Source organism: Lepus europaeus, chromosome 1 (assembly GCF_033115175.1).
Source record: "Lepus europaeus isolate LE1 chromosome 1, mLepTim1.pri, whole genome shotgun sequence".
Classification (NCBI taxonomy): Eukaryota; Metazoa; Chordata; class Mammalia; order Lagomorpha; family Leporidae; genus Lepus; species Lepus europaeus.
This window is the reverse complement of record NC_084827.1, coordinates 159,227,770-159,245,311: the sequence shown is the minus strand read 5'-3', so window position 1 is coordinate 159,245,311 and position 17,542 is coordinate 159,227,770. Positions and strand designations below refer to the sequence as shown.

Here is a 17,542-nt window from a genome sequence, read left to right as displayed (position 1 = left end):
CCATAGCTGGTGCTGAGGCTCTTGGGCTGCTGAGGTCCATGGACGAGTTGTGAATGTCCACACTCTCCATGTAGATCCACAGTATTTATTTGAAAGGCAGAGAGAGAGAGAAAGAAAGATCTTGCATCCGCTGTTTCACTCTTCAAAAAGTCACAACTGCTGGGTCTGAGCCTGGCCAGGAACTCCATCTGGGTCTCTTACATGAATGTCAGGGACCCAAGTACTTCTTGAGTCTTCGGCTGCTGCTTTCCCAGGCTTATTGGCAGGGACCTGGATTGGAAATGGAGCACCAGTATCCTAATAGTTCACTATTAAAATAATACTTAGGGGGCTGGCACTGTGGTGCAGCAGGTTAATCCTCCGCCAGCATCCCATATGGGCGCCAGTTTGAGTCCTGGCTGCTCCACTTCCGATCCAGCTCTCTGCTATGGCCTGGGAAAGCAGTAGAAGATGGCCCAAGTGCTTGAGCCCCTGCACCCACGTGAGAGACCCAGAAGATGCTCCTGGTTTCTGGCTTCAGATCGACTCAGCTCTGGCCGTTGGCAACCATTTGGGGAGTAAACCAGTGGATGGAAGACCTTTCTCTCTGTCTCTCCCTCTTACTATCTGTAAATCTACCTCTCAAATAAATAAAAGTAAAATCTTTAAAAAATGGTAATTAGGAAAAGTGAGTTTTGGACAAATTTCTGCATAGGACTTAGGTACTTTTAGAATGGTGTCTTCATCAGAGTAGAATTGGGAGCTGGAGTGAGAATCATGACTATTCATTTTCCAAAGGCCATTTTTTTCTTTGTTACAAAGAATACTAATTGCTTCTGTGCACACCAGACTTCATTTAAGATGAGTTGAAAATTTAATGTTTAGATAACATTATCAGAATTTTTGTAGGTAGATCATCCTGTTCCCCTTATTCTGTATGTGAGGAAGTTAGACCCCAGCTTACAGAGGACAGCCATGATGTATGTTTCTCACACATCATTTTTCCATGTAGTTCAGGTTTTTCATTGCAAGTTTAAGTGTTCATTCTGATTGTTGAATTGAGCTTAGTTAAAATGATGTGACATTGTGAATTCAAATAATTCTAAAAGAAATTCTTTGATTTTAGTTTAAATAATATTTTATAATGGTAACATCCTTCTTTGATTCCTTAATAGAAAATGACAACAAATCTAGAGTGTAAACATACTGAAAAATAAGGTATACATACATGTAGTTTCTGTGGTATGTGGCTTTTTCTACTCTATATAAGTTGCATTGTCACTAACTTCTCCCAAAGTTCTCCCCAAACTAGCCATGAAGAACATTTGAGATTTTTTTTTCTGGAGTATTACCCCTGTTTTTCTTTATAATTTATCTGTTCAGTATATTTAATTCAGTACTTTTGTGTTAATTAATTGATAAGCACTTCTGAAATTAAAGTCAAACGTCGGTTTGTCTTCTTTATAATGAGACTGGAGAATATCATTGTAAGGTTAGGTGTTTAGATTGAGTGATCCCTAAGGTCTAGCTCCAAAATTGTATGGTGCTATTAAATGGTCATGTGTTGAAGATGATGAATTGAGTGGAATGGTGGAACATCTCCCACATTTTCTCTCTCTTTTTCAAAACCTTGTGCTTCACAATTTATCTTCCAAATGAACCTCGTTACTTGCTTTTACTATAAAATGCATAATTACTGTAATTAAGGTGGGTAATTAGGAAGAACTTGTCAAATCCTGGACATAGTATATAGTATACTAGAGATAAAGAAGCCTGATTTATAGCAATACTTTCTCAAATGAGCTTCTAAATACTAGAGCAGATTTTTTCTTTGGTTCAGTGTACTTTAAAGAGCAGAGACTGTCAGATTTTTCTGACAACCATTTATGGATAATTTCGTCGTATTCTTTATATTTTTACCTTATTCTTTCTACTAATGGAGTTAAAAACTTTATAGTTTTCATTTTCTTTCAAATCCCAGCATATTAAATAAGACCTCACAGGTGCTGGTCAAGTTCTGTGAAACTTGTTGGTATTGGTGACATTAAAAAAAAAAAAAAAAAAAAACACTTTGATTATGCTTTCATCAGCTCACAATTTCTCTTCCTGTTTTCTGATTTAGGGAGAGATAGTGGTGTTTTTGTAGTGATTACTTAGTGTTTCATGTATGCGGTGATATTTTTATAATAGATGGAAGATGAGTGTTTGAATAGCTGATTTGCTGTTTTTTTTTTTTTTTTTAAATAGAACTAAATACTTCTTAACTTACAAAATAATCATTCTTCAGTGAAGGCGTTAATGTTGCACAGATGGTAAGCAAAGTACTCGCCTTTGATTTTTAATAAGGGACTAGTTAGTCAAAGAGATTTCTCAACTTCTGTTGTGAAACCAATAATTGAGAATAATTTGAAAGGCACACAATGTACATCATTATAATCCTTTGATGTAGATTAATGATAGCTAAATCACATTTTCTAATTGCCTCTCTTCTCTATAGTTTATTATTAAATTTTAAGAAAAAAAACTTGGCTTAGCAGCTCTTTGATAACTTGGGCATCTCTGTTCCTTGATAGTTTGTGGTATACTCTGAAATATTTAAATTCAGGGAATAGAATTCTCTTAATTGTCATCATTAAGAAATTTACTATGCAGAGGAAGAACCAATATTTTTCTTCATATAATGGATATGATAATTCATCTTAGAAATATTCACCCATAAAACCATTGTAGCTGTTAATAATATGATTTATGTTCTAGCAGTAGTGTTGTTTTTGCTTTTTACAATTTTATCTTAGATATGCTGCCTAAAATTCAGAGTTACAGTCATGTTTGCTGTGGTGGTTCTTGCTTGGCTATACCAAGGTGCTTAATTATACCCTTCCTGGGCAATGTTATTATTAACTGATGATTAGTAAAATTATTGTCTTTATACATATTTCATGCATATGTACTGTCTTCATTTATTCCTTTATAGCCTGGGAAATATGTACACCTGAGTTTGAAATTGTTGTATCTTTAGATTTAGATTTTTTTTAGTCAATTGAGTGTATTGCTACTTCTTACAAGCCTTAATTTTCCTGTAAATGCCCAATTCTTCATTTTGACAGTTTTATAAATGTTGTGGACTTTGGATTTGACTTGTTTTTAACTGAAAATGTCATCACCTGGTTTGAAAATAAATTTTTAAGAAATCAAATACAAATTTTTAGAGACTACCAGAGGATTAACCTTTAAGTCTTTGTAATCTTGAGTCTTTTTAAAAAGGTAATCCTAGTAACATTTCATTTTGACCTTTCCTCTAGACTTGAGATTATATCAAAAATGGCTTAGTTTTGAAATCTACTTATCATTGCAAAGAAAAGACCTTGTTGAATTTAGATATAAGTCTCTGTGTGAATGGATACCTTATTCTGATTGATTTGATTTCCAAGATCCTGGCTTAGTAACACTTTGTGGATCAAGTGATGTTCAGGTGCAACGTAAAAAGGATATAGAAGGTCTGCCCTGTTGTTTCCTGCTGGTTTTATTTCTTTGCTCTCACGTGATGCTTTCATTTGATGGCCTTTTTGTAGTGGGGTGTAGTTTGATTTAATTTTTTTTCTAGGCAGGAATCATTTCTGAAATTTCTAAAGTTGAATACTAAATATTTCTCAAAACTTGGCATTTTCTATGTTTTCTTACCAGTTTAATGATTATTTCATTTTATGCCCAGGGCTTAAGGCCCAGGACCAGCAGATTCAGATTCTGACAATTCAGAGAACAACTTGGAGCCATCTGTGAATTTATATTTCTTTTACTCACAGTGGCAGTGAGAAATGCACAAGGAACATTCTCTTGCCCCAGTGGTGGTGGGGCCACAGTAGATATCCATCTTTGTGTCTGTGGCAATAGTTGGACACACACACGGAGACATCTACATATACACACATTCACATATCCACATACAGCCACATCCCCAATAGCCACATACACCCACACATTCACACGTTCATAAGCAGCCATGTCTAGCCATGGCCCCCAGTTGCTTATATGGGTTTACATACAAAAGGGCCCAGAGCCAAACTCTTACATAACAGACTTGTGAGCAGCTAGCCAACCAGGTCCACCTGTCTGTCACTGTGACACCGGTTACCATGGAGGCATGGATATGTGGGAGCACAGAGATAAGGGGGCAAGGGCCAAAGCAATGGGAACTTGATATCTTCATCTTCCCAAGTTCATCTCACCAGTCATTTATCCGTTTATAAAGATAGGGCTTTTGGAAGGGGCATTGTTGCACAGAGTGTTACCTCTTGCTTGGGATGCCCACAACCAGTGGAGTGTCTGGATTTGAATCCTGGCTACTCTATGCTTCCAGTCCAACTCCCTGCTAATGTGCCTCTACCACCCACATGGGAGACTTGAATGGAGTTCCTGGCTCCTGGCTTCAGCCTGGCCTATCTCTAGCTTCTATAGCCATTTGGGGAGTGAACCAGCACATGGGAGCTTTCTTTGGTTTCAGTTTTTCTTTCTCTCGGTCTCTCTCTGTCATTCTGCCTTTCAAATAAAGAAAAATAACTTAAAGGAGAAACAAAGAGCTTTTGTCCTTAGTTTATGGTAAAAGAACAGACAGAAGTGATTTTGAACTTTAGGCAATTAAGATTTTAGTTAACAATCTTCTGGTATATTAATACTTTTAAGCTGCTGAAATTGTAAGATAAACTGTTCTGTATAAATGAAATTTTAGTTAACAGTCTTCTGGTATATAAATTTTAAGCTGCTGAAATTATAAACTGTTCTATGTGAACAAAAATGACTGAAAAAAATTTTTAATTCAATAATATACTTTCTCAAACTTTAAAAAAATTATTTATTATTTGAAAGAGTTACAGAGAGAAGGAGGGAGACAGAGAGCAATTTTCCTTCTGCTGGTTCACACCCCAAATGGCTGTAATAGCTGAAGCTGAGCCAGGACAAAACCAGGAGCCTAGAACTCCCAGGAGAGTTGCAGGGACCCACACACTTGGGCCATCTTCACTGCTTTCCCAAGCACATTAGCAGGGATACAGATTGGAAATGGAGTAGCTGGGCCTTGAACTTGTACCATATGGGATGCCAGAATCACAGGCAGCAGTTTTTTTTTTTTTAAATATTTATTTATTTGTAAGTCAGAGTTACACAGAGAAGAGAGGCAGAGAGTGAGGTCTTCCATTCAATGGTTCACACCCCAATTAGCCACAACTGCCGGAGCTGCGCCGATCCAAAGCCAGGAGCCAGGAGCTTCCTCCTGGTCACCCACGCAGGTGGGAGGGGCCCAGGGACTTGGGCTATCTTCTACTGCTTTCCCAGGCCACAGCAGAGAGCTGGATGGGAAGTGGAGCAGCCAACGCCCATATGGTATGCCAGCACTTCAGGTCAGGGCTTTAACCAGCAGCACTACAGCGCCAGCCCCCCAGGCAGCAGATTAACATTGTGCCACAATACTGGCCCCTCTCATACAAACATTTTAAGAAAAAAGAATATTGAACAGAAATTTATTTCCCAAAACAATGAGAAAAATGAAATTAAAATTATGTTGTATTCGTATTTAAGTTTTAAATATTTTTAAGAATAAGCATGCTTGAAAATTTTATTATCCTAGAAACAACAGACATGTCAGTTCCTCCAAGGTGGTGAAACCAGCCTGTAGGAATAAGACTCACTAACGACCATTGGTTTTTTCTTGAAGAACCTTATGTTTGGAATCCATTCTATTAAAATTTCTCTATGATTCTGTAGGATAAGTTTGTTTCAGGCAACCATTGTTGCTTTAATTTTTTTTTTTTTTATTTGAGGGACAAAGGAGCAGAGAGACAGAGACAAAGACCGTTCTTCCATCTGCTTGTTCACTCTCTAAATGCTCACAACAGTCAAGGCTAGCCCAGGTTGAAGCCAGGATCCTGGAACTCATTCCAGATCTCTGACATGGGTGATAGGGATCCAGATACTTGGGCCATCACCTCTTGCCTCCCTGGTGCATACACATTAGCAAGAGCTGAGTTGCCAGAACTCAAACCCAAGCACTTCTCTATGGCACGTGGTAGTCCCAAGCAGTTAATCATTTTCCCAGATAACCTGCCCCTGTAAGCCAAGCTTTATGCAAAGTTCTCTTCATCTTAAAGGACAAGTGACTTCCCAGGAGGAAAATGTAATTTGGGTCATTTCTTTTTCCCTTCACTCCATGGTTTTAATAAGACAAAACATTCTTGGTCTTCTTTTTTGATAGAATAAATAAAATAAACTTTCTCTCCATTTTTAAAAAAATAGAATAAAACATACTTCAAATGATCTAATTGGCCAGAAGAGATCTATGTTCATTAGGATGATTATTGTCTGGCAGTATGAAATTATTTGTTGGGCTGGTGCTGTGGTATAGGTTAAGCTTCCACCTGCAGTGCCGGCATCCCATACAGGCACCGATTCGAGTACCGGCTGCTCCACTTCCAATCCAGTACTCTACTAAAACTCCTGGGAAAGCAGCAAAAATGGCCCAAGTACTTGGGCCCCTACATCCACATGGGCAACCCGGAAGAAGCTCCTGGTTTTGGCCTGGCCCAGCCCTGATTGTTGTGGCCATTTGGGGAGTAAACCAACATTGGATGGAAGACCTCTCTCTCCTTTTCTCTATGTCTCTCTACTTTTCTCTCTGAATCTCTGCCTTTCAAATAAATAAATAAATATTTTTTTAAAGAAATCGTTTGTTAATCGTTATTATCATTAATCTTGTCTGGGTGTTGTTGCTTTCCCAGTTTTCCTCTGTTTCCTGTGTCCCTCTTTGTACCTGAAGTGACTTCTTGATAATACCGGGTTCACATGAGCAGAATGCTGGAATTGGGAGCAGAGCTGGGGCTCAAACCTAGGTACTGCAGCATCTCTACCACTGTGCCAGATGCTTAGCCATAAGGGAATATTTCTTAAGATGAATGGACTCAAAGGACATGAAACAACTTGAAGGGACTTAGCTGTTAGAGAAGTGGATGATTTGTACAATTTTTAGGGGAGAAAAAATCTTCTACTCTTTCATGTTCTTAGTATGTATGGATACCGGTGAATTAGGAAAGACAGGTTGACTAGAAAAAAGTTTTTATTGATGTACTTACATGGAAGTTCACAGAGAAATGTGACTGTACAAATAGGTAAAGATGGGATTTTATTTACTTAACTTACCAGGGAGTTGAAGAGGCTTCTCTGAGAACAAGGGCATGAAGTTTATAGATGTCCTTTACCAGACCAAGGAAATTTGCATCTGTTCCTGACCTGCTGATTTCCTTTTTTGTTTGTTTTCAATTCTTAAAAATTTTATTAATAGGTTTATATTCACAGAAAGAAGATTCACTTCTTTCTCCTGTGTAGCTGTTTTGGTGTCCAATCTATCTTTACCAACACTACACCCCCCCCCCCTCACCCTTCCTAGTTTCTAGTAACCACTGTTTGACTCTGCTTCTATAGAATCAACTTTTTTAGCTTCTACATTTGAGTAGGAACATATATAAGGCATTTGTCTTTCTGTACCTGGCTTGTTACACATAAAATAATGTCCTCTAGGCCTTCCATGTTGCTACAGATAACAAGGGGTGTGTAGTGTGTGTGTTGTAGTTTATTTATCCATTTATCCATCTGTGGACACCTTGCTTGATTCCGTTTCTTGGCCATTTTGAATAGAGCTGCAGTAAACGTCAGAGTGCAGGGATCCTTTTGATACTAAATTCATTTCCTTTGGATATATACGTAGTAATGAGATTCTGGATCATATAATAGTTTTTTTTTAGTTTTTAAAAAATATGAGTGGACATTGAATTTTGTCAATTTGTTTCTGTATCTAGAGATAGTATGACATTTTCTTTCTTTGTTGATAAAGAATTAAAGAATTATGTTCCTTGATTTGCAATTATCCTTTTAAAAATTAAACACCAATTATATGCCTCCTTGTTAAACACCATGTGTTTACTCTTTTCTTTCCTTCTTTCTTATTTTGAGACTATTGTATTTTTCACTTATTTGTTTGAATATTCTCTCTATACTCACTGCAATATAAGTTTTATGTTGTGTTTTCTGCTCTATCTTCATTCTCTAGAATATTGTCTGGCACAAAGTAGCAGTTAATAAGCATTTGTTGAGGCCGGCGCTGTGGCTCACTTGGCTAATCCTCCGCCTGTGATGCTGGCACCCTGGGTTCTAGTCCCAGTTGGGGCACCAGGTACTAGTCCCGGTTGCTCCTCTTCCAGTCCAGCTCTCTGCTGTGGCCCAGGAGGGCAACAGAGGATGGCCCAAGTGCTTGGGTCCCTGCACCCGCTTGGGAGACTGGGAGAAAGTACCCGGCTCCTAGCTTCGGATTGGTGCAGTGCCAGCCATAGCAGCCATTAGGGGAGTGCATCAACGGAAAGAAGACCTTACTCTCTGTCTCTCTTTCACTATCTATAACTCTCTCTCTGTCTCTTTCTCTCAGTGTCTAACTCTGTCAAAAATTTTTTTTAAAAATTAACATTTATTGAGTCAATGAGTATCTGTTTTCAAAGAGGGACACAGCTGAAAGATAATACACTTTAGGAAAACTATAAAACAAAATTCCATAGCATTCAAGATGAGAGGTATTGAGTTTTTATCACAGATTTTGCTTCCTTTTTCTATCAGATTTGAAAGAAGATACATCTAGAACACGTTTATTTAATGATGCAGAAAGCAAGAAGAATTCAATAAAAATGTGGTTTAGTCCTCGAAGTAAGAAGGTTAGATACATTGTGAGTAAAGTCTCAGTGCAAACCCAGCCTCAAAAGATAAAAGATGAAAATACTCAGCAAACCTCAATGTATGAATTTGTCTCTGCAACTCCTCCTACAGATGTTCCTAAGAAGGCTAAAAAGAATTCTACAACATCTGGGAAAAAGCAGAAAAAGAAAACTTTAGCTGAAATCAACCAAGAATGGAATTTAGAGGCAGGAAAAGAAAATAGTGAAATTGACTTGAAAGATGAATGTAAGGAAAAGCTGGTATCCTTCTGTAGCCAACCATCTGTTATTGCTAGTCCACCGGTAAACGATGAGATAGACTTACTAGCAAGTGGCTCTGTCATAGAATGTGAACCTTTAGGAAACTTAACTGAAGCCACTTTGCCTCTGGCTGAGCAAATCGAGTCTCCAGACATTGACACCAAGAGTGAAGTGACTCTTGAGGAGGTCTGTGAAAACTATCCTACATCTAAAAGATCTTTGCAATTAGATGGAAAAGGAAAACGTAGACTTCGCAGTCCTGTTTCTAAGAAACGAAGAAGCAGCATTCCAAGCACTAGTAGAGATTTTCCTAAGCAAACAGAGATTTCAGAAAATGTGCCATTACCTAATTGTTCCTCACCACCATCAAGCAAACGTAAAGTTGGTACCACATTGAGCAGAAAAAGCAGTAATGTACTAGAAGAATCCATGAACCTTTCACCAGGTACTCCACCTTCTTCCTTGAATAACTCAACTTACAGACGAATGATGTCCAGCCCCTCGGTTCTGAAGTCATCTCCTGGTAGCCTTATGGCTGGGAAAAGGAACCATAGAGGAGAGACTCTGCTCCATGTTGCTGCAATTAAGGTAAGATGCTTAATCCAAAATACAATCTGATGCGAGACCGCAGAGTTTATGAAAAATGGCCTAAGACTGCTAGGATAATTGACCATCTATAGCCATGCTGCTTCCTCTGAAGCAGAGAAGCAAAATTCATAGGTACTGCAGCTTTACCTCAGTTGAGCACTGGTCCTTGCGTCTGGAAAATGTGATCTTATAGGAGAAAACCGGTTTCAACATCACAGCTTCTTCTTGGCCAAGTACCTTTGCTGCTATTGTCACCATTGTGTTTACTCATTCTTCCCAAGTTTTATGAATGCAGACAATTGCTAAGTGACTGCTGGCAACACATATTTACCTAGCAAAAGAGCTCACTAGCACTGTGAGAGGGAGCCAGCTTCTTTTCCTGCATGGTTATTCTAGTGGGCATTACAAGAACTGGAAAGGTTGAGGATGTGGTCTGTACATTTCTCCAGTGGACTGGACATTGGATGGTCATATGTGAGTCCTGCAGTTCACCACCAAAGGAGCTGCTCTGTGCCCCACCGTGAGCCTTTTCATTGAAGTGAATTTTCTTTAATTATTGCTCTATCGCCTGGGAGGTGGCAGTGGTAGGTTTTGGAACTTGGCCCATTTCCTTAGCATGAGGCCTGCTTGTTGTGGTTACTCTTCTAAATTGGCACAAGTTCAACATATAAAAGGGAGCAGGAAGCACCATAGCTTTACAGACTTTGCTGCATTGTCTCATGCAAGTATTGTTCCCCACTGCTTTTATTTCAAATTAAGGTGGAATACTCTATTTCTTTTCCTTTTTTTAAAAAGATTTATTTATTTATTTATTTGAAACTCAGAGTTACAGAGTGTGCAAGGCAGATGCAGAGAGATCTTCCATCTGCTGATTCACTCCCCAAATGACCAAAATGGCCAGGGCTGGGCCAGGCCAAAGCCAGGAGCCAGGAGTTTCTTCCAGGTGTCTCATGTGGGTACAGGGTCCAATAGACTTGGGCTATCTCCTGCTGCTTTTACTGGGCACTAGCAGGGAGCTGGATTGGAATTGAAGCAGCCGGGACCCAAACTAGCACCCATATGGAATGATGGCACTTTAGGCAGAGCCCCAGCCCTCTACACCACAGCCCTGGCTTGTGATACTCCATTTATGATGCCAGTGAAGGCAGGGGGGCTTTCAATATGACTTCATGCTAGGGGTCACATATCCTTAGGTCAACTTGAAATTTTGGAGTTTGATTATATTTTAATTTTCTGCAAAGCGTGATATAAAATCAGAATTTTTTGTCATCTTTTTCTTGTATATGTACTTATTAAATGTGTATGAAAGCTACACATTGAACATCTATAATTCCAAAATCTGAGGTCCAAAATGCTCCACAATCTGAATTTTTGAGTGCTGACATGATGCCACTATAAAAATTTGTTTTACATGCATACTGTAAAGCTTTGTTTTTGCACAAAAAATTCAGGCTGTGTGTACAAGATATACCTGAAACAAATGAATTTCATTTGGGTCCTGTCCCCAAGATATCTCATTACGTGTATTCAGACATTCCAAAATCTGAAAAAAATCCCAAGCACTTCTGGTCCAAAGTATTTTAGATAAGGATATTAAGGCTATTGCATAAAGTTATTATGTTAACAGTGCTCCATAGACATAAAAACTAATCAATATTATTCTGCATTCTTTTTTTGACTGATACATAAGAATTCAGGCTACTTTGATTTCTACATTTTAGAATTTCTGGGAATTTTCAGATCATCAGGCAAGTATCTACTTATGTTAGTAGAAAATTTTTCTTGTAACCATGAGAATAATTTGTCTTTATTAACAAAGATCTGAAGATCTAGAGTCTAGGCCTGGGTTTTATAAAATTTCTTTTTTTAAAAAACTAGGTATTCTGAATTTTTTAAGATTTATTTGAAGGCAAAGGTACAGAGGGAGAGAAAGAGAGAGAGATCTTCCATCTGCTGGTTCACTCCCCAAGTGGCCATTGTGGCTGGGGCTGGACCAGGTGGAAGCCAGGAGTCTGGAACTCCATCTGTGTCTCATACATGGGTAGCGGGGACTCCTTGTGCCATCATCCACTGCCTTCCCAGGCACATATAGCAGAAAGCTGGATCTAAAGCAGAAAAGGCAAGACTCAAACCAGTGTTGCAATACAGAATGCTGACAATCTAAATGCTAGTTTGATCTGCTGGGCCACACTGACTCAGGATTTTAATTTCTGGAATGCCTCTTGGAATCAGTATCCATTTTTTCTCTCTGTTACTTACTTGTTACCTCTAAATCTGTCTTTGTGGTGTATCAGTAACATATTACAATGTTGACTAGGTTGTTAGAGTGATGTTTTATGTAATTTTATTCAGTAAAAAAAATCTAGGAAGCCAAAGAAATTTAGCATATTTTAGGACTCCATTGCAGATGGAAATTTCTTTTTCTAACAAATTTCTAAATAGGAAGGTTTTAGGTACGTAGTTCATTTATGTGTCAAAAGCATTTTTACTATACTTAATTGTAATGTCCTATGTTTTTATAAAGACATTTATTATTAATGGTACTTTAAAAGAGCTAACCTTTCTAGGAAGGGAAAGAATTTTATGTGTGTTTTGGGAAAGTTAATTTATTACTGGAAATGCATGTATCTGCAATAACTCATGAATGTGTGTGGAATCTTTGCTTTCACTGAAAAGTTAGCAATAGGTTTCAGTGGGACCCACAGTCACACACACTTACTTATTTTCAGCCTTTGAAGTATTACTTGAAAATACCAAATCCATTTAAAATTTCTTCTAACCTCAGTAAGTACTTTCCTTAGATGATTTTTTGACAAGAATTATTTATTTATTGAAGTGATTTTAGAAAATCTCAGTTATTCTTTCAAGTTATGAAGAACCTAAAAGTGAGTGCTTATTACTCAGAAAATATTCTGAGAGTATTAGAGAAGAAAGCAGCATAAAGAAATCAGAAGCAGGAGTTAATTTATTTCCTAGAAACTTCATACCTATTCAAGCTTATCCAGTTACTGTGGAGTCTATCTAATTATCATAATTTTATTTATGTGCATGACATTCAATTCACATAAAGTAGAAAGATGAAAATATGACAAACTTTTAAGTACTATGGAGGAGAATGTATACTGAGTATAAAAAGCAAGTCGTTTTCCAATCAGCTGTATGTCACAGGGTGTGGAATGTTAATGGAAGACACCTTTGATAATATGGAGAGGTGACATGAAAGAAAAACAGACTGTCTCACAGCCTTCAGAAGAGATTCTGCTTTAATTCTCCAGATTATCGCTTTATTCCTCTTTAACTATACATGACTTTCCCATTCCACGCTGTGTTTATGTTATCTTCTGGGCTCCTTAGGTTAATAAATTTTTGTCAGTGCCACTTAGAATTTGAATGAGGATGTTTTTTTGTATTTGCTCCTGCATTCATTTAGAACTGACTTAGGTATAACATAAAAGTTGGTAAATACATGTTATCTTGCACTAGAAGGCTAGAATTTGCACATTTACATGCTCTGGAAGAACTGGGCAAATACATATGTGAGTATGTTAAGAAAGTTCATGGATGTTTCACACTAATTAGCCTTTGATTCCATTTTCTAAAGACTTCTTGAAGCCCCATAGTATAATACTTGTTTTTACACCCAGTAAACATTTTTTTAAAAAAAGATGTATCAAGCCCGGGCTGTGGTACAAGTTAAACCATGGCTTGCATCCCTTATGGGTGCCCGTTCAAATTGCAGCTACTCCACTTCTAATCCAGCTCCTTGCTAATCTGCCTGAGAAAGCAGCAGAAGATGATGGAAGAACTTGGGCCCCTGCATGCACCTGGGAGACCCAGATGAACTCCTGGCTTCAGCCTGGCCCAGCCCAGTTTGTTGTAGCTATTGTGGGAGTGAGCCAGCAGGTTTCTTTCTCTCTCTGCCTCTCCCTCTCTCTAATTCCGTCTTTCAAACAAATATAAACAAACAAACAAAAAGATGTATTTATTTATTTGAAAGGTACAGAGTCACCATCTACTTGTTTATTCCTCAAATGATCACAACAGTCTCTTCTTGTGTAAGATGCTTGTTTTTAGGCACAGTAAACATTAAATGTCATTTTGCTAATTTAGAAACATAGAAACTTGGATTTTTTTAAGGAACTTTTAAGCTGCCATCTAAATATTTATTGTATGTGAGAAGTACGTAAAAATGAACTAGAAATAAAAATAAAAGGCAAAATTTTTTAAAAAGAAAAAAGCAAATAAAAGCAAATGTTATTATATTTAGGGGTCTCAGTGAATTCTACATTATCAAAGCAATAGAAGAAAAGACTCATTTCAAACATGAGTTACTGGGACTGAGAGTGATATGGGAGAGATTTCATTAACCCTAAATAAGTACTTAACAAAAATCATTGAATATAACATTGTGTATGCAAATTTTGTCACTTGTAACTTATATTTACTGTCTTTTTTGGAGTAATAAGCCCTCTCGGTTAACTTTTGCTTTGTTTATCTTCTTGGACTTAGGCACTGTGTCCCTCTTCTGTCATTCTTAAAGAACTGATGTAGTTATATTTCCTGTGCCTGGTAATAGTAGTGTAATTCATGTGAATTTTATCTTTGTCCCACTACATAATTGCAATCATTCTTCCTAATGCCTGATGCTATTTTTTAAAGTTTTTTTTTTTTTTTTTTTTTTTTTTTGAAAGGCAAAGTTACAAAATGGGGAGAGGAATAATGAGAGGGAGAGAGGTATCGTCCATCTGCTGGTTCACTCTTCAGCTGGCTGCAAAGGCTGGGTCTGGGACAGGCATTAGCCAGGAGCTTGGGACTCCAGCCGGGTTCCACATGGGTGGCAGGGGCCCACATACTTGTGCCGTCTTCTGCTGCTTTCCTAGGTACATTAGAGGGAGCTGGATTGGAATGGAGCAGCCAGGATGGGAATGGGTGTTCATATGGGATGCCAAGGCCATTGGGAAAGGCTTATCCCCCAAGGCCAGCCCCTTAATATTGTTTTGAAAGGGAGAAATTTATTTTTTAGCCAAATATTTTTTTTTAAGGCCCTAAGAGTTGACTAGTGCTTGAACACCATATGTGATTAAACATGCAAAATGGATGTCAGATCTTTCCACTTTAGATTAAGGTATGAAATGAAGAGACTAAATGTTGAAGATGGTGTTTCTCACCTCTGCCAAAAGGAACAGAAAGAAGGAGGTTCAGAGGAGATACTGCCTGAGACCAGTTCCCAAAGCTTTACTTTCTGCTACAGAAGCATACTTTCAAAAATATGTCATTTCTTCTTGCAAAAGACATCTCTTAAGGACCACTTACCTATATTAGGATTTAGTTAGATCATGATGCACAACAAAGTTAGAAATTAGGAGAGTGTAGCTTGACAGTTTGATTTTTAATAATAGGAAAATAGATTTAATATTGTTTGTGTTTAATTTGTTTTCCTTTAATTAATTTATTCCCAATATTTTCTTATCTCCTTCAAAAAGAGATTGTGAATTTTCAACTGAAGTTAGAATATTTCCTGTTTTTCCTCACCTTCTTTGTCCTTTTACTATATCTATGAGCCACTATTATGTATAATTATTGCATATGTTCCCCAGAGTATTGGAATAGGAGAGAGAGAGAAAAATTGAAACGTGTTTGGTAGAAAAATATTTGTAAGGATGGGTTTCACAAAAGCTCCATTTCTTGTAATTCAGTTAGTTGATAATGGGTAATGATTTTAGCCTTGAACCAGGAAATAAAAATTTAATGCTTACTCTATGGGTCATTTTGAATAGGTTTCTACTACCTGTTTTCTGCCATTTTATTGATTTTTTTAAAAAAAAATTCCTTATTTATTTGAAAGGTAGAATGACAGAGGGAGAGACACAGAGAAAGAGAGAGAGAGCTTCCAACAAGTGGTTCACTCCTCTAATGGCTGTAATGGCTAGGGCTGGGACAGGCCGAAACTAGGGAGCCTCATCCCAGGTGAGTTGCAGATCTCCCCTGTGGGTGGCAGGGATCCAAGCATCATGTTCTGCTGCTTTTCCAGGTGCATTAGCAGGGAGCTAGATCCGAAGTAGAGAAGCTGGGACTTGGACTGGCACCCATATGGGATGCCAGCATCGCAGAGGGTAACAACCCACTGCATCACAACACTAGACCCTGTTTGCTGCCATTTTAAATAGAAAAACTGTTTTTGCCTAGTAAATACTTGTGATCAAATAAGATAAAAATAAATTAATGAATTAGGATAAATAGAGCAATTGCCAGTTAGATGATACATTTCTGCAGTTTTAACACTGGTTTCAACAAGCATCTTTCTTAGCTTTATATAATTCCATTTGTTTTAAATAACACTCATAAACCATTTTCATGTATGCTCAAAAAGGATTTCTTTCTTTTTTTTTTTTTTACAAATGAAATGGTGACTTCATAATGATCAGATGTTCTTTGGCCAGTGTCCTTTATTTGGCCTCTTGAAGTGATTTCTGAAATTGAGTTGCTAATAGAGGTCTTGTATTCAATATTCAAGGGTATGTCCCTAAGTTAACATTTGTTAGGTCATGAGCATTAGGCTCATAAATAAATAAAACTTTTATTTTATCTTGAAGAAGATAGCATCTTCCAAAGAAACTTTAATGTCTTCCTTTCATTACTTGATTTTTTTATTGTCTTTTTATTTTTCCATTGTTCTATTAGGGTGATGTGCCTTCTGTTGAATACCTCTTACAAAATGGAAGCGACCCAAATGTTAAAGACAATGCTGGATGGACACCATTGGTAATTTTCTACTTTTTAAATTTTCTATTGTCATTTTTTATAGTTATTTTAAAAAATTAATTTATTTGAAAGGCAGAGAGAGAGAGAGATCTTCCATCCACCCGTCCACTCTCCAAATGCCCAACAAGTCAGAGCTGTACCAGACAAAAGCCAGGTGTCAGTAATTTAACCAGCTACCCATGTATTTGGACCTATATGCCTGCTAAGGTGTGGCTTAATTAGAAGGAAGCTGCAGTAGAGAGCATAACCACTCCTGTATGGGATGCGGGCATCCTAAATGTCAGCTCCATCACTGTGCCAGAGACCCTCCACCTTTGTATGGTTCTTATAGTTTATAGGTATATAGTTGTCTAAGTGTCATCCTGTGTCACATACACTATTTTTAGTTTGAAAAATTTTGGTTTCACCAAGTGTGGTAAAATGAATATCTTGTGTCTAGCTTGTCAATTATAAGAGGTAAGAAATTGGCTACCTTTTGACTAACTACCTTTAGATTTAGACATTCAGTTACATTATGTTGCTGAAGTTAGCTAATATATGGAAGAAATTGCTACAGCTGACACTATGCTCCTTACTGCAGCAACTATATACCATTGGAACAAGATTTCTTGGGAGAAATAGAGGCCAGAGGAACTCAGTATAGGAATTGTGATCACAGGGGAGAGATTCTTCCTGAGGATCTGTCTCAACCTCACTTATGCTCCAACTAATTGCAAATATATAAATTTAGCAGAAGACTTTGCTAACATTAAGCATTTCTAAGTCTTCTGTTAACACAAAAACTGTAGCATGAAGCATACTCTAGGAAAAGAATGGCACAAATACTTGGAAACAGTTGCTATATGTGCTAATTACTTTAGGGCAATACACATGAGATTTGAATGCAGCCATAGAAGTGATAACAAATGAGGTAGATGCCTTTATCATCTAAACTTAAAATGCAGCAAAGAAATTAGGAGACTCACTAGGCCAGATGCACAAAAGGTTTATATTATAGTGACTTTTCTTGCCACAATCTTAAGCTGGGTTTAGTCTAAATCAGAGCCAGTTTGTAGTCTGGACTCCACAAGCTACCTAACCTTTTCAAAGAAAGATTTTTGCCTTTTTAATCACTAAGACAAATTGTAATGAAGCCTGGTGAGTGATTTAGAAGATCTAATGACTAATTTATTTTTTATATAGAAAGCTTTTGTTTAATGAATATAAAT

General features: G+C 37.5%; 1 protein-coding gene across 1 annotated transcript in view; it reads left to right on the top strand.

The window, feature by feature from the left end:
* BARD1 (BRCA1 associated RING domain 1) overlaps positions 1–17,542 on the top strand; it is an 87,466-nt gene that overhangs the window by 25,954 nt on the left and 43,970 nt on the right. Inside the window, exons 4-5 of the mRNA XM_062191205.1 lie at positions 8,629–9,572; positions 16,254–16,334. Coding sequence (XP_062047189.1) covers positions 8,629–9,572; positions 16,254–16,334 — 1,025 coding nt within the window. The remainder of the gene's footprint in view (positions 1–8,628; positions 9,573–16,253; positions 16,335–17,542) is intronic.